General features: G+C 47.3%; 1 protein-coding gene across 19 annotated transcripts in view; it reads right to left on the minus strand.

Moving 5' to 3' along the window:
- Positions 1 to 24303, minus strand: part of LOC106572388 (segment polarity protein dishevelled homolog DVL-1) — a 45673-nt gene that overhangs the window by 19808 nt on the left and 1562 nt on the right. For all 19 annotated transcript variants that reach the window (XR_006759273.1, XR_006759274.1, XR_006759271.1 and 16 more), the window contains exons 2-4: positions 19028 to 19097; positions 15704 to 15825; positions 8353 to 8471 (exon numbers count right to left, since the gene is read on the minus strand). Coding sequence is in view for 9 of the 19 variants with exons in the window: in XM_045696207.1 (XP_045552163.1) it covers positions 8353 to 8471; positions 15704 to 15825; positions 19028 to 19097 (311 nt within the window). In the remaining 10 variants the exon portion in view is untranslated. The remainder of the gene's footprint in view (positions 1 to 8352; positions 8472 to 15703; positions 15826 to 19027; positions 19098 to 24303) is intronic.

Raw genomic sequence — 24303 nt, forward strand, 5'->3', positions numbered from 1 at the left:
CATGCTCTCCCTTCATCACAATACACTTCACATAATAGCAAATGTTTAAATGAAAAATGTTGCTAAACACTAGGTTCCAAGCATCTTAAACATTTAGGAATTCTCATTTGACCTCTATACATTTTAACTGAATAGAAATATTCTGGATTACTGCTGCCTACATTTTGATTAGACTATTATACAGTGAATAGTAAAACCAGTCTGGAGTCAATACACCTATTGTAGGGGTCAAAATAGTCCTGCCAAAGTCACAGCGTGATATATACAGACAGACAGACAGACAGACAGGGGTCTTAGTTCACCTACTACCCCCCCCATCTCCCAGTGCAGGTAGCAGAGCTAAAAGGCCTGTGGCCCCGAAACAGATCCTCTCCCATACCTCCACAGTGTCCCGTGGGCCCAGTCTCCAGCTGCCCACTCTCCTCACCCTGTCAAACACTGCATTATTCATCCATTCATTCTCACATACCTACAGCCAGAAATGAGAGAACAAGGGATACGCTTACCTCTGTTAAAACCCTGATTTACCCTGTTCTATTCATTGTAAAGCAGGCTGCATTCCCACAGACACAGTGGCACTTATAGAAAGAGGGGAATTCCTGCTATACTACTGCTGCAGTGCCAGGCAGGATAACTTTACATGTCGCTGGATGGGCCTGGGCCTTTAAGTCAAGGACACAGATTGAATGACCACCATGGCATTGTAGCGCTCTAAACAAATAAAGCCTGAATTGGATTATATTGAGCAGTGTAGAGCAGAGTTTTATGAGCCATGAAGCAGTGTGTTCACCATGAGGGACATGCCCTGTTCCCTGGCACTCTCATTTAATTAGCGCTAACTAACTAGCAGGCCGGCAGGCAATGAAACCAGATGGAGGGAGGGGTGGAAGAGGGAGGGAGAGAGAGAGATTATTACTCCTTCAACAGAGGGGCTGCTACTGGCTGCTATTTCTAGAGAGGGCCACAGGGACATGACACACAGCCCCATTTTCACTTTCTCAAATCAGAACTTAACAGCGTGGCTAGAAAAACAAAGGCTGTATTGAGAGGAGAAGAGATAGGTTACATGATTCCAGCTCTGTAGTTTGTTTCCCAGTAGGACAGCAGGTACACACATGTACACAAATGCTCCTGTATTACACATTGACTTTACAGCTCTCTCGTCTCTACAGTACCAACCAGCCTGAAGATAAAGCTTGCTCATCCTAATTAAGCCACATAAATGAATGAGTATTTGGTTAATGAGCCCGGAGCTGCAGGATCCACACAGCCAGGCTCGCTGTGAACAGCAGATCAGGGGAGGAAGAGATGGAGTGATGAGATAAAGAGATAAAGGACTGTCTCTGGCGCTATCTGCTGTGGGCATGGATGGAGGAGAAACAGAGGAACAGACAACAGGGATTGTAGGCTGACACATTACAGTAGTTGTTGAATGGAAAATATAGACACCAATATCATCACACTGTTGAACCGGATCCAGGAGTAGTGTATAAACAGGAGTAAAGGTGGAAATGAGTAGGAGTGACTATTATTATTGGAATAATCAGAATTGCTAATAATGATATTGTCCAAAGTGCCATCTTAAAATATGATATTTCTCAAAGCACTACACTGCACACATTCATTCTGAGTGTAGAAAGAGAAGTGACATTTAATGTGCTTAGTTACTCTCTGGACAACAGAATGGTGGGATGAGAGGAAGGTCCCTGAAGGAGGGTAGAGGAAGGTCCCTGGAGGAGGGTAGAGGAAGGTCCCTGAAGGAGGGTAGAGGAAGATCCCTGAAGGAGGATAGAGGAAGGTCCCTGAAGGAGGATAGAGGAAGATCCCTGAAGGAGGGTAGAGGAAGGTCCCTGAAGGAGGGTAGAGGAAGGTCCCTGAAGGAAGATAGAGGAAGGTCCCTGAAGGAGGGTAGAGGAAGGTCCCTGAAGGAGGGTAGAGGCAGGTCCCTGAAGGAGGGTAGAGGAAAATCCCTGAAGGAGGGTAGAGGAAGGTCCCTGAAGGAGGATAGAGGAAGGTCCCTGAAGGAGGGTAGAGGCAGGTCCCTGAAGGAGGATAGAGGAAAATCCCTGAAGGAGGGTAGAGGAAGGTCCCTGAAGGAGGATAGAGGAAGGTCCCTGAAGGAGGGTAGAGGAAAATCCCTGAAGGAGGGTAGAGGAAGGTCCCTGAAGGAGGATAGAGGAAGATCCCTGAAGGAGGGTAGAGGAAGGTCCCTGAAGGAGGGTAGAGGAAGGTCCCTGAAGGAGGGTAGAGGCAGGTCCCTGAAGGAGGGTAGAGGCAGGTCCCTGAAGGAGGGTAGAGGAAGATCCCTGAAGGAGGATAGAGGCAGGTGCCTGAAGGAGGGTAGAGGAAGGTCCCTGAAGGAGGGTAGAGGCAGGTCCCTGAAGGAGGGTAGAGGAAGGTCCCTGAAGGAGGGTAGAGGAAGGTCCCTGAAGGAGGGTAGAGGCAGGTCCCTGAAGGAGGATAGAGGAAGGTCCCTGAAGGAGGGTAGAGGAAGGTCCCTGAAGGAGGATAGAGGAAGGTCCCTGAAGGAGGATAGAGGAATGTCCCTGAAGGAGGGTAGAGGAAGGTCCCTGAAGGAGGGTAGAGGAAGGTCCCTGAAGGAGGATAGAGGAAGGTCCCTGAAGGAAGATAGAGGAAGGTCCCTGAAGGAGGGTAGAGGAAGGTCCCTGAAGGAGGGTAGAGGCAGGTCCCTGAAGGAGGGTAGAGGAAAATCCCTGAAGGAGGGTAGAGGAAGGTCCCTGAAGGAGGATAGAGGAAGGTCCCTGAAGGAGGGTAGAGGAAAATCCCTGAAGGAGGATAGAGGAATGTCCCTGAAGGAGGATAGAGGAAGATCCCTGAAGGAGGGTAGAGGAAGGTCCCTGAAGGAGGGTAGAGGAAGGTCCCTGAAGGAGGGTAGAGGCAGGTCCCTGAAGGAGGGTAGAGGCAGATCCCTGAAGGAGGGTAGAGGAAGATCCCTGAAGGAGGATAGAGGCAGGTCCCTGAAGGAGGGTAGAGGAAGGTCCCTGAAGGAGGGTAGAGGCAGGTCCCTGAAGGAGGGTAGAGGAAGGTCCCTGAAGGAGGGTAGAGGAAGGTCCCTGAAGGAGGATAGAGGAAGGTCCCTGAAGGAGGATAGAGGAAGGTCCCTGAAGGAGGGTAGAGGAAGGTCCCTGAAGGAGGAGTAGAGGAAGGTCCCTGAAGGAGGGTAGAGGAAGGTCCCTGAAGGAGGGTAGAGGAAGGTCCCTGAAGGAGGGTAGAGGAAGGTCCCTGAAGGAGGGTAGAGGAAGGTCCCTGAAGGAGGGTAGAGGAAGGTCCCTGAAGGAGGGTAGAGGAAGGTCCCTGAAGGAGGGTAGAGGAAGGTCCCTGAAGGAGGGTAGAGGAAGGTCCCTGAAGGAGGGTAGAGGAAGGTCCCTGAAGGAGGGTAGAGGAAGGTCCCTGAAGGAGGGTAGAGGAAGGTCCCTGAAGGAGGGTAGAGGAAGGTCCCTGAAGGAGGGTAGAGGAAGGTCCCTGAAGGAGGGTAGAGGAAGGTCCCTGAAGGAGGGTAGAGGAAGGTCCCTGAAGGAGGGTAGAGGAAGATCCCTGAAGGAGGGTAGAGGAAGGTCCCTGAAGGAGGGTAGAGGAAGGTCCCTGAAGGAGGATAGAGGAAGATCCCTGAAGGAGGATAGAGGAAGGTCCCTGAAGGAGGGTAGAGGAAGGTCCCTGAAGGAGGGTAGAGGAAGGTCCCTGAAGGAGGATAGAGGAAAGTCCCTGAAGGAGGGTAGAGGAAGGTCCCTGAAGGAGGGTAGAGGAAGGTCCCTGAAGGAGGATAGAGGAAGATCCCTGAAGGAGGGTAGAGGAAGGTCCCTGAAGGAGGATAGAGGAAGGTCCCTGAAGGAGGGTAGAGGAAGGTCCCTGAAGGAGGGTAGAGGAAGGTCCCTGAAGGAGGGTAGAGGAAGGTCCCTGAAGGAGGGTAGAGGAAGGTCCCTGAAGGAGGGTAGAGGAAGGTCCCTGAAGGAGGGTAGAGGAAGATCCCTGAAGGAGGGTAGAGGAAGGTCCCTGAAGGAGGGTAGAGGAAGGTCCCTGAAGGAGGGTAGAGGAAGGTCCCTGAAGGAGGGTAGAGGAAGGTCCCTGAAGGAGGGTAGAGGAAGGTCCCTGAAGGAGGGTAGAGGAAGGTCCCTGAAGGAGGGTAGAGGAAGGTCCCTGAAGGAGGGATAGAGGAAGGTCCCTGAAGGAGGGTAGAGGAAGGTCCCTGAAGGAGGGTAGAGGAAGGTCCCTGAAGGAGGGTAGAGGAAGGTCCCTGAAGGAGGGTAGAGGAAGGTCCCTGAAGGAAGATAGAGGAAGGTCCCTGAAGGAGGGTAGAGGAAGGTCCCTGAAGGAGGGTAGAGGCAGGTCCCTGAAGGAGGGTAGAGGAAAATCCCTGAAGGAGGGTAGAGGAAGGTCCCTGAAGGAGGATAGAGGAAGGTCCCTGAAGGAGGGTAGAGGAAAATCCCTGAAGGAGGGTAGAGGAATGTCCCTGAAGGAGGATAGAGGAAGATCCCTGAAGGAGGGTAGAGGAAGGTCCCTGAAGGAGGGTAGAGGAAGGTCCCTGAAGGAGGGTAGAGGCAGGTCCCTGAAGGAGGGTAGAGGCAGATCCCTGAAGGAGGGTAGAGGAAGATCCCTGAAGGAGGATAGAGGCAGGTGCCTGAAGGAGGGTAGAGGAAGGTCCCTGAAGGAGGGTAGAGGCAGGTCCCTGAAGGAGGGTAGAGGAAGGTCCCTGAAGGAGGGTAGAGGAAGGTCCCTGAAGGAGGGTAGAGGCAGGTCCCTGAAGGAGGATAGAGGAAGGTCCCTGAAGGAGGGTAGAGGAAGGTCCCTGAAGGAGGATAGAGGAAGGTCCCTGAAGGAGGATAGAGGAATGTCCCTGAAGGAGGGTAGAGGAAGGTCCCTGAAGGAGGGTAGAGGAAGGTCCCTGGAGGAGGGTAGAGGAAGGTCCCAGAAGGAGGGTAGAGGAAGGTCCCTGAAGGAGGGTAGAGGAAGGTCCCTGAAGGAGGGTAGAGGAAGGTCCCTGAAGGAGGGTAGAGGAAGGTCCCTGAAGGAGGGTAGAGGAAGGTCCCTGAAGGAGGATAGAGAAAGGTCCCTGAAGGAGGGTAGAGGAAGGTCCCTGAAGGAGGGTAGAGGAAGGTCCCTGAAGGAGGATAGAGGAAGGTCCATGAAGGAGGGTAGAGGAAGGTCCCTGAAGGAAGTTAGAGGAAGATCCCTGAAGGAGGGTAGAGGAAGGTCCCTGAAGGAGGATAGAGGAAGGTCCCTGAAGGAGGGTAGAGGAAGGTCCCTGAAGGAGGATAGACGAAGGTCCCTGAAGGAGGGTAGAGGAAGATCCCTGAAGGAGGGTAGAGGAAGGTCCCTGAAGGAGGATAGAGGAAGGTCCCTGAAGGAGGATAGAGGAAGATCCCTGAAGGAGGGTAGAGGAAGGTCCCTGAAGGAGGGTAGGGGAATGTCCCTGAAGGAGGGTAGAGGAAGGTCCCTGAAGGAGGATAGAGGAAAGTCCCTGAAGGAGGGTAGAGGAAGGTCCCTGAAGGAGGGTAGAGGAAGGTCCCTGAAGGAAGATAGAGGAAGAACCCTGAAGGAGGGTAGAGGAAGGTCCCTGAAGGAGGATAGAGGAAGGTCCCTGAAGGAGGGTAGAGGAAGGTCCCTGAAGGAGGATAGAGGAAGGTCCCTGAAGGAGGATAGAGGAAGATCCCTGAAGGAGGATAGAGGAAGGTCCCTGAAGGAGGATAGAGGAAGGTCCCTGGAGGAGGGTAGAGGAAGATCCCTGAAGGAGGATAGAGGAAGGTCCCTGAAGGAGGATAGAGGAATGTCCCTGAAGGAGGGTAGAGGAAGATCCCTGAAGGAGGATAGAGGAAGGTCCCTGAAGGAGGATTGAGGAAGATCCCTGAAGGAGGGTAGAGGAAGGTCCCTGGAGGAGGGTAGAGGAAGGTCCCAGAAGGAGGGTAGAGGAAGGTCCCTGAAGGAGGGTAGAGGAAGGTCCCAGAAGGAGGGTAGAGGAAGGTCCCAGAAGGAGGGTAGAGGAAGGTCCCAGAAGGAGGGTAGAGGAAGGTCCCTGAAGGAGGATAGAGAAAGGTCCCTGAAGGAGGATAGAGGAAGGTCCCTGAAAGAGGGTAGAGGAATGTCCCTGAAGGAGGGTAGAGGAAGGTCCCTGAAGGAGGGTAGAGGAAGGTCCCTGAAGGAGGGTAGAGGAAGGTCCCTGAAGGAGGGTAGAGGAAGGTCCCTGAAGGAGGGTAGAGGAAGGTCCCTGAAGGAGGGTAGAGGAAGGTCCCTGAAGGAGGATAGAGGAAGGTCCCTGAAGGAGGGTAGAGGAAGGTCCCTGAAGGAGGGTAGAGGAAGGTCCCTGAAGGAAGTTAGAGGAAGATCCCTGAAGGAGGGTAGAGGAAGGTCCCTGAAGGAGGGTAGAGGAAGGTCCCTGAAGGAAGTTAGAGGAAGGTCCCTGAAAGAGGGTAGAGGAATGTCCCTGAAGGAGGGTAGAGGAAGGTCCCTGAAGGAGGGTAGAGGAAGGTCCCTGAAGGAGGGTAGAGGAAGGTCCCTGAAGGAGGGTAGAGGAAGGTCCCTGAAGGAGGATAGAGGAAGGTCCCTGAAGGAGGGTAGAGGAAGGTCCCTGAAGGAGGGTAGAGGAAGGTCCCTGAAGGAAGTTAGAGGAAGATCCCTGAAGGAGGGTAGAGGAAGGTCCCTGAAGGAGGATAGAGGAAGGTCCCTGAAGGAGGGTAGAGGAAGGTCCCTGAAGGAGGATAGAGGAAGGTCCCTGAAGGAGGGTAGAGGAAGATCCCTGAAGGAGGGTAGAGGAAGGTCCCTGAAGGAGGATAGAGGAAGGTCCCTGAAGGAGGATAGAGGAAGATCCCTGAAGGAGGGTAGAGGAAGGTCCCTGAAGGAGGGTAGGGGAATGTCCCTGAAGGAGGGTAGAGGAAGGTCCATGAAGGAGGATAGAGGAAAGTCCCTGAAGGAGGGTAGAGGAAGGTCCCTGAAGGAGGGTAGAGGAAGGTCCCTGAAGGAAGATAGAGGAAGAACCCTGAAGGAGGGTAGAGGAAGGTCCCTGAAGGAGGATAGAGGAAGGTCCCTGAAGGAGGGTAGAGGAAGGTCCCTGAAGGAGGATAGAGGAAGGTCCCTGAAGGAGGATAGAGGAAGATCCCTGAAGGAGGATAGAGGAAGGTCCCTGAAGGAGGATAGAGGAAGGTCCCTGGAGGAGGGTAGAGGAAGATCCCTGAAGGAGGATAGAGGAAGGTCCCTGAAGGAGGATTGAGGAAGATCCCTGAAGGAGGGTAGAGGAAGATCCCTGAAGGAGGATAGAGGAAGATCCCTGAAGGAGGATAGAGGAAGGTCCCTGAAGGAGGATAGAGGAAGGTCCCTGAAGGAGGATAGAGGAATGTCCCTGAAGGAGGGTAGAGGAAGATCCCTGAAGGAGGATAGAGGAAGGTCCCTGAAGGAGGGTAGGGGAAGATCCCTGAAGGAGGGTAGAGGAAGGTCCCTGAAGGAGGGTAGAGGAAGGTCCCTGAAGGAGGGTAGAGGAAGGTCCCTGAAGGAGGGTAGAGGAAGGTCCCTGAAGGAGGATAGAGGAAGGTCCCTGAAGGAGGGTAGAGGAAGGTCCCTGAAGGAGGGTAGAGGAAGGTCCCTGAAGGAGGGTAGGGGAAGCCCTCCTCCTCTCCAAGTGACCTCCTTAGAACTCTTTGCTGAGCTCAGTACCAAAATGTTTCCATGACAGTAACAACAAATAAAGACAGAAGTATTTCTTCTTAACCAAGACTCTTATGAGTTTCCTGACATTTTCCCATGTCCATTACTCATGATACTGTGTGTGTACATGCAGTAAGGATAAAAAATGCAACAACAAAGAAGAGTTTATTTGAATACTTTCCCAATAGTAAAAACTTACAAAGGTGGTTTCAGATCTCCACAATAACCGAGAGGCAGCTATAGATCTGCTATAGTTTTATGTTTGTATTTTTTGGGGAGGCCATCCATCCACCACCCATCCAGCTGCTATACTCCATGCATGGTCATAATAGGAAGAAAAGTACTCCCACAGATCCTGAAGTTAAAACATCAGGTGAAAAATAGCCTCTGACCATGAACCTGAATTCCACTTAAGAAAAAACAAGATCGGTGTCTTGGGAAAGAGAGAAAGCGCCGAAAGCAATCTTGGTCAAACTGTTCCACTTTCCTGTCACCAGCAGATCTGAACCCGGTGAACCCTCTGATTTGTTTTTGACATTATTTATAGTCCACCTTTTCGGGGTGTTACTGAACAATGTCAGCACTGTGAGGTATATTTCTAAAATGATGTGTAATGATATTGTGATGATGTGTTATTGGTGTTATAGTACCACCCATACTGTACTTAGGTAGTTATCCAATCATGTGTGTATTGTTACTCACTTTCAGTCTCTCGTGCTCTCCTCCGGGCACGTTCTCTCTCTCTCTCCCTACGGTGGCTCAGGAGGGACTCTGTGCCCGTCTCTGTGTCCAGGCCGTCCCGACTGCTCACCGCGTTGGCACTGAAATACACACATTCAAAAAGTTGAAGAACTGTAGATCCACAATGAAAGCAATAATTTATAAATACACTAGATGACTGATAGGGGTTGAAGCCACTGTGCCTCCATCTTGGCACTCCTCCACTAAAATACATTTTGGAAGCTATAGAAATACATTTAATGTCTCCATTTGTTTTTGCCACATTTATTCTATAACAAATGATGGCTCTGTTTCATATTCAGTCCCCCTGGCCATGAGAGATGTGTTGTTGGGGTGTGGTATGTGATGTGTATTTCACTAAGTGTCATTAATGACCAGATACCCGGAGAGAGATGCATTCTGTCCAATGCTGCCTGGTACTAATGAGGAGGGTCATTGAAATCCCAGATGATGCCTGTGGCAGGGGGGAGGATGGAGTGTGTGTCTGTGTGTGTGTGTGTGTGTGTGTGTGTGTGTGTGTGTGTGTGTGTGTGTGTGTGTGTGTGTGTGTGTGTGTGTGTGTGTGTGTGTGTGTGTGTGTGTGTGTGTGTGACCGGTAGAGCAGGTGTGGGCTGAGCTGGGAGTCTTCTCATCCTGTACAGGGCTGGATAGAAGGTGCTGGAGGGAGGGTTATCTTCAGAGGGGTGAGAGGCATTAGTCTCAGGGTAGCAGGGTAAAACGCACCCATCACTAGTCAACACTGCTCCTGAGTGGCGCAGTGGTAAAAGTCACTGCATCTCAGTGCAAGAGGCGTCACTACAGTCCCTGGTTCGAATCCAGGCTGGATCACATCCGGCTGTGATTGGGAGTCCCATAGGGTGGCTAACAACTAGCCCAACGCCATCCGGGTTTGTAAATAAGAATTTGTTCTTAATTGAGTTGCCTAGTGAAGTAAAGGTTAAATAAAAAAACAAGGAAACCTGAAGCTGGTGAGAAACACAACCCAGCCTGCTGAACACTGCTCTCACTCTGCACATACACACTCTGCACATACACATACACACTCTGCACATACACATACACACTCTGCACATACACATACACACTCTGCACACGCACACTCTGCACATACACATACACACTCTGCACACATACACACTCTGCACACGCACACTCTGCACACATACACACTCTGCACACGCACACTCTGCACATACACATACACACGCACACTCTGCGCACATACACATACACACTCTGCACATACGCACACTCTGCACACACACACTCTGCACATACACATACACACTCTGCACACGCACACTCTGCACATACACATACACACTCTGCACATACGCACACGCACACCTGCACTCTGCACACGCACACTCTGCGCACATACACACACTCTGCACATAGACACTCTGCACACACACACTCTGCACATGCACACTCTGCGCACACACACACTCTGCACATGCACACTCTGCGCACGCGCACACACTCTGCACACACACATTCTGCACACGCACACTCTGCACATACACACTCTGGGATGTACTGGACCTATACATATATGCATCATGCATGAAGGCACCCAGACAACAGGAGCGCATGCACACACTAGTGTTCATATACGTACGTGTACATGACTACACAGTAAGTAACTCATGCATTATAGTCCTCAGGGTATAAAAGCCGCCGTCTCATCAGCCTTAGGAGCCATGAGTGGATGAGGCTGATGCGTGCGTAACAACACATATATATATAGTAGCAACACAGGAGTGGACAAGCTGTGGTCAGCTGTGACATGCTCATTCAGAGGGATGAATGGTAAACATGTTCCTTCATCTGAATGTAATGATGCATCTGTGCCTCTCCAGAACAGGTCAAAATATTTATGTTAATGCTTACATTGTGCAAAAACACACTGTATTAGTCACAGGTATAGATCAGGTGAGGCATTTTGTGTCTGTAGCTAGAGGTTATTATCTGTCTCAGGCAGGGATAAAGCAGGGATGAGACGGTATGTTTATATTATCTGTCTATGGCAGGGATAAAGCAGGGATGGGGCAGTATGTTTATATTATCTGTATATGGCAGGGATAATGCAGGGATGGGGCAGTATGTTTATATTATCTGTCTATGGCAGGGATAATGCAGGGATGGGGCAGTATGTTTATATTATCTGTCTATGGCAGGGATAAAGCAGGGATGAGACGGTATGTTTATATTATCTGTCTATGGCAGGGATAAAGCAGGGATGGGGCAGTATGTTTATATTATCTGTATATGGCAGGGATAATGCAGGGATGGGGCAGTATGTTTATATTATCTATATATGGCAGGGATAAAGCAGGGATGGGGCAGTATGTTTATATTATCTGTCTATGGCAGGGATAAAGCAGGGATGGGGCAGTATGTTTATATTATCTGTCTATGGCAGGGATAAAGCAGGGATGAGACGGTATGTTTATATTATCTGTATATGGCAGGGATAAAGCAGGGATGGGGCAGTATGTTTATATTATCTGTCTATGGCAGGGATAAAGCAGGGATGAGACGGTATGTTTATATTATCTGTCTATGGCAGGGATAAAGCAGGGATGGGGCAGTATGTTTATATTATCTGTATATGGCAGGGATAATGCAGGGATGGGGCAGTATGTTTATATTATCTGTCTATGGCAGGGATAAAGCAGGGATGAGACGGTATGTTTATATTATCTGTCTATGGCAGGAATAATGCAGGGATGGGGCAGTATGTTTATATTATCTGTCTATGGCAGGGATAATGCAGAGATGGGGCAGTATGTTTATATTATCTGTCTATGGCAGGGATAAAGCAGGGATGGGGCGGTATGTTTATATTATCTGTCTATGGCAGGGATAATGCAGGGATGGGGCAGTATGTTTATATTATCTGTCTATGGCAGGGATAAAGCAGGGATGGGGCAGTATGTTTATATTATCTGTCTATGGCAGGGATAATGCAGGGATGGGGCAGTATGTTTATATTATCTGTCTATGGCAGGAATAATGCAGGGATGGGGCAGTATGTTTATATTATCTGTCTATGGCAGGGATAATGCAGGGATGGGGCAGTATGTTTATATTATCTGTCTATGGCAGGGATAAAGCAGGGATGAGACGGTATGTTTATATTATCTGTCTATGGCAGGGATAATGCAGGGATGGGGCAGTATGTTTATATTATCTGTCTATGGCAGGGATAATGCAGGGATGGGGCAGTATGTTTATATTATCTGTCTATGGCAGGGATAAAGCAGGGATGAGACGGTATGTTTATATTATCTGTCTATGGCAGGGATAAAGCAGGGATGGGGCAGTATGTTTATATTATCTGTCTATGGCAGGGATAATGCAGGGATGGGGCAGTATGTTTATATTATCTGTCTATGGCAGGGATAAAGCAGGGATGGGGCAGTATGTTTATATTATCTGTCTATGGCAGGGATAAAGCAGGGATGGGGCAGTATGTTTATATTATCTGTATATGGCAGGGATAATGCAGGGATGGGGCAGTATGTTTATATTATCTGTATATGGCAGGGATAAAGCAGGGATGGGGCAGTATGTTTATATTATCTGTCTATGGCTGGGATAATGCAGGGATGAGACGGTATGTTTATATTATCTGTCTATGGCTGGGATAAAGCAGGGATGGGGCAGTATGTTTATATTATCTGTCTATGGCAGGGATAATGCAGGGATGGGGCAGTATGTTTATATTATCTGTCTATGGCAGGGATAAAGCAGGGATGGGGCAGTATGTTTATATTATGTGTCTATGGCAGGGATAAAGCAGGGATGGGGCAGTATGTTTAAATTATCTGTCTATGGCTGGGATAAAGCAGGGATGGGGCAGTATGTTTATATTATCTGTCTATGGCAGGGATAATGCAGGGATGGGGCAGTATGTTTATATTATCTGTCTATGGCAGGGATAAAGCAGGGATGGGGCAGTATGTTTATATTATCTGTCTATGGCAGGGATAAAGCAGGGATGGGGCAGTATGTTAAAATTATCTGTCTATGGCTGGGATAAAGCAGGGATGGGGCAGTATGTTTATATTATCTGTCTATGGCAGGGATAATGCAGGGATGGGGCAGTATGTTTATATTATCTGTATATGGCAGGGATAATGCAGGGATGGGGCAGTATGTTTATATTATCTGTCTATGGCAGGGATAAAGCAGGGATGGGGCAGTATGTTTATATTATGTGTCTATGGCAGGGATAAAGCAGGGATGGGGCAGTATGTTTAAATTATCTGTCTATGGCTGGGATAAAGCAGGGATGGGGCAGTATGTTTATATTATCTGTCTATGGCAGGGATAATGCAGGGATGGGGCAGTATGTTTATATTATCTGTCTATGGCAGGGATAAAGCAGGGATGGGGCAGTATGTTTATATTATCTGTCTATGGCAGGGATAAAGCAGGGATGGGGCAGTATGTTAAAATTATCTGTCTATGGCTGGGATAAAGCAGGGATGGGGCAGTATGTTTATATTATCTGTCTATGGCAGGGATAATGCAGGGATGGGGCAGTATGTTTATATTATCTGTCTATGGCAGGGATAATGCAGGGATGGGGCAGTATGTTTATATTATCTGTATATGGCAGGGATAAAGCAGGGATGGGGCAGTATGTTTATATTATCTGTCTATGGCAGGGATAATGCAGGGATGGGGCAGTATGTTTATATTATCTGTCTATGGCTGGGATAAAGCAGGGATGGGGCAGTATGTTTATATTATCTGTCTATGGCAGGGATAAAGCAGGGATGGGGCAGTATGTTTATATTATCTGTATATGGCAGGGATAAAGCAGGGATGGGGCAGTATGTTTATATTATCTGTATATGGCAGGGATAAAGCAGGGATGGGGCAGTATGTTTATATTATCTGTATATGGCAGGGATAAAGCAGGGATGGGGCAGTGTGTTTATATTATCTGTATATGGCAGGGATAAAGCAGGGATGGGGCAGTATGTTTATATTATCTGTATATGGCAGGGATAAAGCAGGGATGGGGCAGTATGTTTATATTATCTGTATATGGCAGGGATAAAGCAGGGATGGGGCAGTATGTTTATATTATCTGTATATGGCAGGGATAAAGCAGGGATGGGGCAGTATGTTTATATTATCTGTCTATGGCAGGGATAAAGCAGGGATGGGGCAGTATGTTTATATTATCTGTCTATGGCAGGGATAAAGCAGGGATGGGGCAGTATGTTTATATTATCTGTATATGGCAGGGATAATGCAGGGATGGGGCAGTATGTTTATATTATCTGTCTATGGCAGGGATAAAGCAGGGATGGGGCAGTATGTTTATATTATGTGTCTCAGGCTGGGATTGGCCAGTGTGGTGTGGATGTTGTTTGTCTATGGCAACCGTCCAGCCTGGAAGGGGTAGGATGATCGCCTGTGTCGGCTGATCCTGTGTGAGATTACCAAGGGACGGAGGCTGGGTTGGGAGAAGGGGATGGGGGCTGCCAGCTGTGATCCCCCCGCCCCGCTAACCGCCTATCCCCCCTCCCCGGGAAACAGAGATGGTTGTTCGCTAATCCGGATTATCAGGCAGAAGCACATTAAATCTGCCTGCTCTGCACCACACTCAGCCCAAACTCCTATTCTACTTATTCTGTCCTCCATCAAACACAGCCATTCATACAGGAATGGATCCATGAAATACATGAATAAAGCACAATAACAAAATGAACTGCTAATAATATTCTGTCTATTTTCAGAATGAGGCTGAGAATGACAGAAGCTCACTATGGGGAATTCACCATAGGCCTAGTAATGACCAGAGAAAAAACACTGCCTGTCTGAAAGAGAGGGAGAAAGAGCGAGAGAGAGAGGAAGGGGAGAGAAAGTGAGGGGGGAATAGGAAAGTTAAATCCTTGTCGTGTGGGTGCCGAACCGACATGCCCATATTTGACCACAAGGTGGCAGTAGACGCAGCAGGAAGAGAGGAGGCCCGAACAATAAAATCATCAGGCAGGCTGACAGCCAAGCAGCAGGGAGCAGCAGCCAGCGGAGGGCAAAAAGCCAGGATGTCAAACAGTAGATAAAGAGATACTGGAACATGACAGATTGCATGCTCTTAATACAGACCCCTGCAGAAGCTAACACACTGCTGTAATGGCAGTAACAACTCCAGCCCAGGGCCCACAGCATTTCCTGCTAAATTTGGCTTTGGGGGTCTCTCTCTTTACAAGTACAGTGTGAATCTTTAATCAGTCTGTTTGAAGTCAAAGTGTAGTGCTTGCATAAGGGTCAAACAAGATTCGAGAAGCGGAGTTCGCTCCTAAGCTTTTAGCCCATCGATGTAGTAATAACACCACACATTGTCTGATCTCATAATATATCTTTACTAACTCTTAACTGGTAGTGCTGGGAATTGCCAGGGACCTCACGATACGGAATGATCACGATACGTAGGTGCCGATGCAATATTTATTGCGATTTGATATTGCGATTTGATGTTGCGATTTGATGTTCCAAACATGTCTGCTGCAGAGCGACCTGACAGCATGAGAAAATGACTTTTGATCAATCATGGAAATAAAAGTGCTGAAAACAGGTTGGCTTGCTATTTAAAAACAAGATGGAGAACAAGCTATGGATGAAAAATATAGGAGTTTTGGTGCAGGTAGAGCCAACTGCACTCTTAGAAAAAAAGGGTTCCAAAAGGGTTCTTTGGCTGTCCCCATAGGATAAACGTTTTTTGGGGTTCCATGTAGAAGCCTCTTGGGAAAAGTTTATACATGGAACCCAATAGTATCTCAACACGAATAGAAGCATTCAATGGCAGCAGTCTCTCCCTGAAGATGTTTACCTTATCATGGCTGTTTGTGGAGCAGCTCTGAGGAAGCTTAGCTAGCTGCATAGATGAGCAGACTGCTACCCCACAGATGGGAGGGATGCCACTTCATTGGTGAGCACGGTAAGCGAGAGTTTGCTAGCGTGAACCCTGGCACACACACACCTACACACTTACACACACACTCACCTCCCGTGTGCGCTCGGATTGGCCACTGCGTGATGAGTTCTCCAGATTCTGATTAGCATATGGCTTGCAGTGAATTACAAAGGTGACATGGTGCGTGTGTGTGTGTGTGTGTGTGTGTGTGTGTGTGTGTGTGTGTGTGTGTGTGTGTGTGTGTGTGTGTGTGTGTGTGTGTGTGTGTGTGTGTGTGTGTACACATGTATTTGTGTGTGTAATGTGTGTAATGATGTGTGCATGGTGTTTATGTGCAGTAGGACACAGATGCAGCCAGTGCTGGGTACTCACTGGAAGGAGGGTGGGCGGGAATCACCGATGCCCCCTGTCCTCTCCAGGGGGGGTGGCAGTTCTGGGTGGCTCTCTGTACACTGGGACCCCCCATCAGAGTGAGAGCTCTCTGCCAGGACCAGCTGCAGACACACACACACAGAGAGAGAGAGAGAGAGAGAGAGAGAGAGAGAGAGAGAGAGAGAGAGAGAGAGAGAGAGAGAGAGAGAGGTGAGTCAGAGACAAAATACCAGAGACAAATATGAACATAGAGATACACACAGGTATAGAATCAGGGACTGGAAAAGAGGTAGAAAGTAACAGACAAAGAGACAGACAAACATATTCAGTCACAAAAACAGACATAGAGAGAGAGAGAGAGACACACAACAGATAAACAGATCCAGATACACACAAACAGACATAGAGAACTATCTGAGAGACATAGGAGAGAGATACTGTTTAAAATGAGATACACCGAAGGGGCCTGAGGAAAGCTGGTGGCTATGTATAAATACATTGGGAAACAGAGGGAACGATGCAGCTCACATTGCTTTCACTCTGGTGACTGTGTGCGCGTGTGAGCACAAAGGCTTATGTAAAATGGCCCATAGATACAGCTGCTCTGCTTTCATTTGAACCACAATAATGAGTGTTAAAGGAACATGCCAGAGGGAGAATCTAATAACACTGGGACATGATTAAGACACTGGGACATGGTTAAGACACTGGGACATGGTTAAGACACTGGGGCATGATTAAGACACTGGGACATGGTTAAGACACTGGAACATGATTAGGACATGATTAAGACACTGGGACATGATTAGGACACTGGGGCATGATTAAGACACTGGGACATGGTTAAGACACTGGAACATGATTAGGACATGATTAAGACACTGGGACATGATTAGGACACTGGGACATGATTAAGACACTGGGACATGGTTAAGACACTGGGACATGATTAGGACATGATTAAGACACTGGGACATGATTAGGACACTGGGACATGATTAAGACACTGGGACATGGTTAAGACACTGGAACATGATTAGGACATGATTAAGACACTGGGACATGATTAGGACACTGGGACATGATTAAGACACTGGGACATGGTTAAGACACTGGGACATGATTAGGACATTTACATTACATTTACGTCATTTAGCAGACGCTCTTATCCAGAGCGACTTACAGTAGTGAATGCATACATTTGATACATTTCATGCATTTTTTTGTACTGGACTCCCGTGGAAATCGAACCCACAACCCTGGCATTGCAAACACCATGCTGGCGTTGCAAACACCATGCTCCACCAAATGAGCCACAGGGAAGGCCAGGGGACATGATTAAGAGGGATGTGGCATGTTCCTTTAACACATGGTTAAGACACTGGGACATGATTAAGACACTGGGACATGGTTAAGACACTGAGACATGGTTAAGACACTGGGACATGCTTAAGACACTGGGACATGGTTAAGCCACTGGGACATGCTTAAGACACTGGGAGAAGGTTAAGACACTGGGACATGGTTAAGACACTGGGACATGGTTAAGACACTGGGACATGGTTAAGACACTGGGACATGGTTAAGACACTGGGAGAAGGTTAAGACACTGGGACATGGTTAAGACACTGGGACATGGTTAAGACACTGGGACATGGTTAAGACACTGGGAGAAGGTTAAGACACTGGGACATGGTTAAGACACTGGGACATGGTTAAGACACTGGGAGAAGGTTAAGACACTGGGACATGGTTAAGACACTGGGACATGGTTAAGACACTGGGAGAAGGTTAAGACACTGGGACATGGTTAAGACACTGGGAGAAGGTTAAGACACTGGGACATGGTTAAGACACTGGGACATGGTTAAGACACTGGGACATGGTTAAGACACTGGGAGAAGGTTAAGACACTGGGACATGGTTAAGACACTGGGACATGGTTAAGACACTGGGAGAAGGTTAAGACACTGGGACATGGTTAAGACACTGGGACATGGTTAAGACACTGGGAGAAGGTTAAGACACTGGGACATGGTTAAGACACTGGGAGAAGGTTAAGACACTGGGACATGGTTAAGACACTGGGACATGGTTAAGACACTGGGACATGGTTAAGACACTGGGAGAAGGTTAAGACACTGGGACATGGTTAAGACACTGGGACATGGTTAAGACACTGGGAGAAGGTTAAGACACTGGGACATGGTTAAGACACTGGGACATGGTTAAGACACTGGGAGAAGGTTAAGACACTGGGACATGGTTAAGACACTGGGACATGGTTAAGACACTGGGACATGGTTAAGACACTGGGACATGGTTAAGACACTGGGACATGGTTAAGACACTGGGAGAAGGTTAAGACACTGGGACATGGTTAAGACACTGGGACATGGTTAAGACACTGGGAGAAGGTTAAGACACTGGGACATGGTTAAGACACTGGGACATGGTTAAGACACTGGGAGAAGGTTAAGACACTGGGACATGGTTAAGACACTGGGACATGGTTAAGACACTGGGAGAAGGTTAAGACACTGGGACATGGTTAAGACACTGGGACATGGTTAAGACACTGGGAGAAGGTTAAGACACTGGGACATGGTTAAGACACTGGGACATGGTTAAGACACTGGGACATGGTTAAGACACTGGGACATGGTTAAGACACTGGGAGAAGGTTAAGACACTGGGACATGGTTAAGACACTGGGACATGGTTAAGACACTGGGAGAAGGTTAAGACACTGGGACATGGTTAAGACACTGGGAAAAGCTAATATAAAGATCTCTATTTACATTTCCCAATATATAATTCACAGGAATGGTATGCAGTACAGTCTGTCATGATAATGTATGCATCACTGCTCCTAGCACTATGTACAACTATACCAAATGAACCTGTGTCTCGTATCCTTAGGTAGGCCAATGTAAATGATCGTTAACTGACCTCATTTGTTGGTAGAATACTGTTTGATATTGATTGTAAAACTGTCAAGCTTGGAATGTTGTGATGTCGTTGTGTAACCATGCCTTAGTTCATCTCCCATTGGCTGAGCTCACACCTGTATAAGGCACTTAGCATAGAAGCTCAACAATGAGTGAATCCCTCTCTACTGTAGAGTCTTGAGTGTTGTACTGTGGAGGCGTGACAGTGTGATCTCTCTAGGTAGATACACTATATGGAGCGTTACACTACACGTATCTTCAGCTACCGCTGAGCCAGTGAGCCGCAGCGAGGTGGAGAGGAGAGCAATGAGACGGGGAGAGGAGCTACGGGACAGGGGGTGACGCGGCGAGGGGCGCCATTCATCTCACTTACCCAGGACACCACTCTCCCGTTGAAGCAGGGCAACTTGGCGTTGTCGTCGGAAATCTCCTCTTTGACAACCCTGTGGAATGGACAGGCAAACACAGAGAGAGAGAGAGAGAGAGAGAGAGAGAGAGAGAGAGAGAGAGAGAGAGTCAGTCCTCAGCACACAGTTGCTAGAATTACACCCAGGGATCATTTCTACTACCCTGTCCTGCTCTGCACAGATTCATGCTTAATCAGTAGAATTTTTTCGACCGTAAAGAGCTCGGCACCTATGTTACTGTTGACTAAGTCCATTGAAAGCTGATAGATGTTGAGCCTCAGCCTCCACAAGTGATTAATGGCCCTGACTAAGTACAACAGCATGAGTGCAGAAACATTACATGGACAAGCACATAGATCAACTGCAAAGTGAAGACGATGCAAACCTGTTAGTGGGCTGTGTGCTGTATGTGTGTATGTGTGACAGGTCTGGGCATTGAGGAAATACATTGAATCTGTATTTATCGTGTGCACACAATATATTGTACATATCGTCATCACATCTAATTCCAAATATATAGGCTATCCCCTACACTCTTAGAAAAAAAGGTGCTATCTAGAACCAAAAAGGGTCCATCGGCTGTTCCCATAGAGAAACCTTTGAAGATCCCCCTTTGGTTCCAGGTAGAACCCTTTTGGGTTCCATTTGGAACCCTTTCCACAGAGGGTTCTACATGGAACCCAAAAGAGTTCTAACTGGAACAATAAAGGGTTCTAACTGGAACCAAAAAGTGTTATCCTATGTGGATAGCCGCAAAACCCTTTTGGAACCCTTTTTTCTAAGAGTGTGCCTCTCCAGCCAGCCCAGCCCTAGAATAGTGAGAGTGGTTGTGTTGCGGTGAAAAAGGGACCAGGTACTACCCGCCTGGGTGTCAGGAGTTAGAGGGGTATTAATAGACTGGTTGACTTCAGCATGTACATCTTAGACTGTAAATTCCCAACAAAAATACCTCCCATTTACCCTCTGACCCCTGGGACAGGGTTCAGCAGTAACCACTGCCAGTAACCAGCCACACCTGCTGGGCTCCTGTCACACAGTACAGACTAGAGCAGGCCTGGTCTGGAGGCAGAGGATATACGCAGACACACAGAAACAGCCCTGGGCTACAATCCTGGGCTGTAGTTATGCCTATCTCAAAGGTGGGAGAATATTAGCTGAAATAGGTGTGAATTCTGGAACATGAACAGGACATACTTGAAAGAAAAGCAACAGAGTGTCTGATGAAGACTTTATACTGCATTTCTATGAAACTGCTGCTCCGTTGATTTACTTATTTTTCCCTTCAGACGTTGCCAGGATTTCCTACGCACATGACAACAGCGAGTGACTGTGTTCTGCTGCGGCTGTATTATACTGTACTGTGGGAGTGGTGGAGAGAGATAACGTAGACTTGTGGCTGTAACTGACTAACACAGAGGCAGAATGCTGCTGTGTGTGTGGCCTGTTCTGTTCAACCACAGAGAGGAAGAGGGGGTGTGATTCTCATCATTAGGTAGGAAGTGTATGCATCCTCTGTCTACAGCCACATGACCAACTGAAGGTAACTTGGGAGGATGTGGGAGCGGTCAATAGAAACAGAAAGCCTATAGTCAAAGTCATCGCCTTTTAACTCTTAAGGTCTTGGGATGGGACTCTGATGTATTATTAGCAGTGCTAATTTAATCCTGTTCCAAACTGAACATCATATTGGTAAATGAGTGGTCAAGGATCCTGTTTAAGTGTAATAAGTTGATAAAATAAGCTAGATACAACATGAATTGTAACAATCTCTCTCTCACTCTCACTCTCTGCCTCTCACTCTGTTAAAAGCATTAAAACCAAAGGAATCCAGACAAATGTCCAAAGGAAACAAAATGATGTGCACTCTGTAAACCATGACCTTTCTTCATGCATACTTTCATATTCCAACTGATTTCAGCATCAGAATGTGCTACACCGAATCCCCATGCACAAACACGTCCAGTCGCTACCCACTGGGCACACACTGGTTGAACCAACGTTGTTTCAAAGTCATTTCAATGAAATTACGTTGAACCAACATGGAATAGACGTTGAATTGACGCCTGTGCCCAAGTGGGTAGATGACACACACACAGGAGAGCTCAGTTTAAATTTGACAAGTGTCAGACACTGGGTTCCCGGTCATCACAACCCTCACTTCTCAAAGCCGGCAGCTTAAAGTCTTAACAGATTTCACAGGCTAATGACACAAGATTTAAAGGGAGATTGCTGCATAATGTAGTGGTGGGCCATGGTACGGCAGGGCTGGCTGTGTGTGTGTGTGTGTGTGGGGGGGGGGGGGATTAGAGGACTGTAATTATGCCCAGGGCAGGAGGGAAGCTAGTTATCATCTGGCCCAACAGCACAGGGTCAGGAGGGGCGACCGACCAGCCGGCTGTACACAGCAGGCCCATAGTCCAAAGCTCGCCACAATAGTACACAAAATATCTGTGATTCAAATTAGAATGAAAATGTAGAGGATTGGTTCCTCAACCTTAGCTCAGTGCTATTTCTGAAACCTCAGGTTCTCAGACATATCAAGTTACTGTACTAATAACAACATTAACCTTTCAAGTGAGGTAAGGTAGGCGTGGCGCAGGTGGAAGAATCTCCATATTCAGCTGAGTATCCTCATTCATGCCAAGAGCACTTACTTCCTTTCCTTATACTATTACCTTCAGTGATCCTCTGACAAAGGTTTTACTGAGGTCTCAAACAAACATCTCAACCGTTGCCATAACAAAACAGCATATTGACCATACAATTAGGAATTTGAATACTAATAGTTATTTAATAGGATCTCTATGATATCAACCTCAAAGCTCTGAAATTGTGCATTTATAGTACTGACTGACAGGAATACTAATCACTACTCATTCATATGTGGTTGAACAACATTATAATGCAGTCTTTTGTCAGGCCAGTGAGGGATAAAAACTCAACAGCAACCCGGATTTACATTCTATCCTACACAAATCTATGCTTCAACTGGAAATTACAGACACACAATATTTCACGAGATATAAGACAGAAAATGAAATCAAATGAAATAAAAAATTGCTTGCTTCCCCTTCACAACAGGGGGTCTACTATGTAAGACCTTGCACTGACTGAACATTTACATATCAAACACTGTCTATAACTGCAAGGGGTTCCATGTTTTCCCTCTGTAATGGAGTCAGATTATTCCCTAGTTCATTTCTCTAACAGCTATACTGTCTGTGTCTATGCGTTACACCAGCCATATTATCCTCTGTGTGTCCCTGACCGTCTGTGTTGTTCCCATACTGTATACAGCCAGTACACTGAGTACAATGCTGCTCAAGGATTTCACTTTCACATGCGACTTTCAGTGTAGCCTTTGCCTACTGATCTACTTTAACAATGCTACAGTTATCAAGCCATGGAATGTGTTGATTGAAATGACAAGACCAGTACCACCACTGCACTGGCCCTTGTGAAAGGTGGACCATGGCACTAAGCCTAACACTGCACTCAGCAACAGAAATCTGTAACTCCGTGTGGAGGTCTAACCCTAACTATAACTCTTTAGAACAAACATGTTGTATTTGTTTCCATAATCAGACGATGGATCTCCTCACTTGGGGCCTCATGGATCAATCTGCCCTGGCTGTGACTGGAGGGACAGGACAGGGACAGGACAGGAAGGCCCTGCTGAGGGCACAGTATAGACCCAACTAACTAACCTGCTACCAGGAAAAAACAGTTCCCTCACAAGGTCGTACTGCCTGCTGTAGGAATGTCTGACATGACGACATGACGTCCCTGTGTGGGTTTCCTTCTCTGATGTTTGTGATAGTGTGTACTAAAAACAGTTTGGCTGTGAAATCGCCTCAAAACATCTTAAAAACTAGAATAACTGGAATCGCCTCAAAACATCTTCAAAGGTAGAATAACTGGAAACAACAGCACCTTTTGGTAAATGGAATGAAGCAAAATGAATGAATCCCTGAATAAGATAATAGGTTTCAGAATGAGTCATTGTTAATGTGATGACTCAAACCAAATAAGGGAAATACAATCATATTCACACCAGATGGAGTCAGGTCTTCTACAGAGCTATGTGTGTGTGTGTGTGTGTGTGTGTGTGTGTGTGTGTGTGTGTGTGTGTGTGTGTGTGTGTGTGTGTGTGTGTGTGTGTGTGTGTGTGCCCCTGTGTGTCTGCGGCTGTGTGCGTTTGTTTGAGTGCAGGTGGTGCCATGTGTGCTGTGTGTGCGACTGTGCGTGTCAGCTTGTCAGAGGAGAAACAGACATTAACACAAATAGGTCATCCTCCAAGGAGGACTCTATAATAAGTGGACCTCTGACCTGCAGCTATTAAAGGTGTCCATGTTGTCTGAATGTATGGGGGCGGGGGAAGGAGAGGTCAAACACATTCTATTAACAGGACCATAACAAGAGACTTCTACCATCTCTTTAGACCTAGCTGTCTGTCTGGGGAGATACGTCTGTGCAGAAAGAGACTTCTACCATCTCTTTAGACTTAGCTGTCTGTCTGGGGAGATATGTCTGTGCAGAAAGAGACTTCTACCATCTCTTTAGACCTAGCTGTCTGTCTGGGGAGATATGTCTGTGCAGAAAGAGACTTCTACCATCTCTTTAGACCTAGCTGTCTGTCTGGGGAGATATGTCTGTGCAGAAAGACTGAGCGATGACAACACAATACTGAGTGCAATGGAAAGGGTGAGAGGAAATACTACATATAAGAATAAAAACATACTTAAAAAACTGCATGTAGGCCTATGGTGAACTATTCATCAATGTATCCTGCATTAATTCTAAATACTAGACCATTTGAAAGAAGAGAGGATAAATCCCTTTTACAGTAAAATAAAATATCTGTGAAAATAGGCTGTTGGCAACATGTGAAAAATAATGTTCAACATCTAACAATTCAGACTATCATCTTATTTGATATCAGTGAACATAAATGAAATGTCTGACAGGCAACAATGCAATGAACTAATTGCTACCACTAACCACAGACAATCTATTGGCCGATAGGACTGTAGTGTACATTCACAGGACAATAGGCAGAACTATTAAAACAGAGACAAGGGTCATTAAAATACGCGTTATTAATGAAATAAAATGTTCAATAGAGTATTGGTGTTGGCCAGCTGAGCTTGTTCGACTGATTTACATGATGTATGTCAATAAAGAATGTATGCGCGATTTGAGCGCTATTTGACAATTATCGCAGGCCGTCAGTCCACGGCAC

The sequence above is a fragment of the Salmo salar genome, chromosome ssa15 (assembly GCF_905237065.1).
Source record: "Salmo salar chromosome ssa15, Ssal_v3.1, whole genome shotgun sequence".
Classification (NCBI taxonomy): Eukaryota; Metazoa; Chordata; class Actinopteri; order Salmoniformes; family Salmonidae; genus Salmo; species Salmo salar.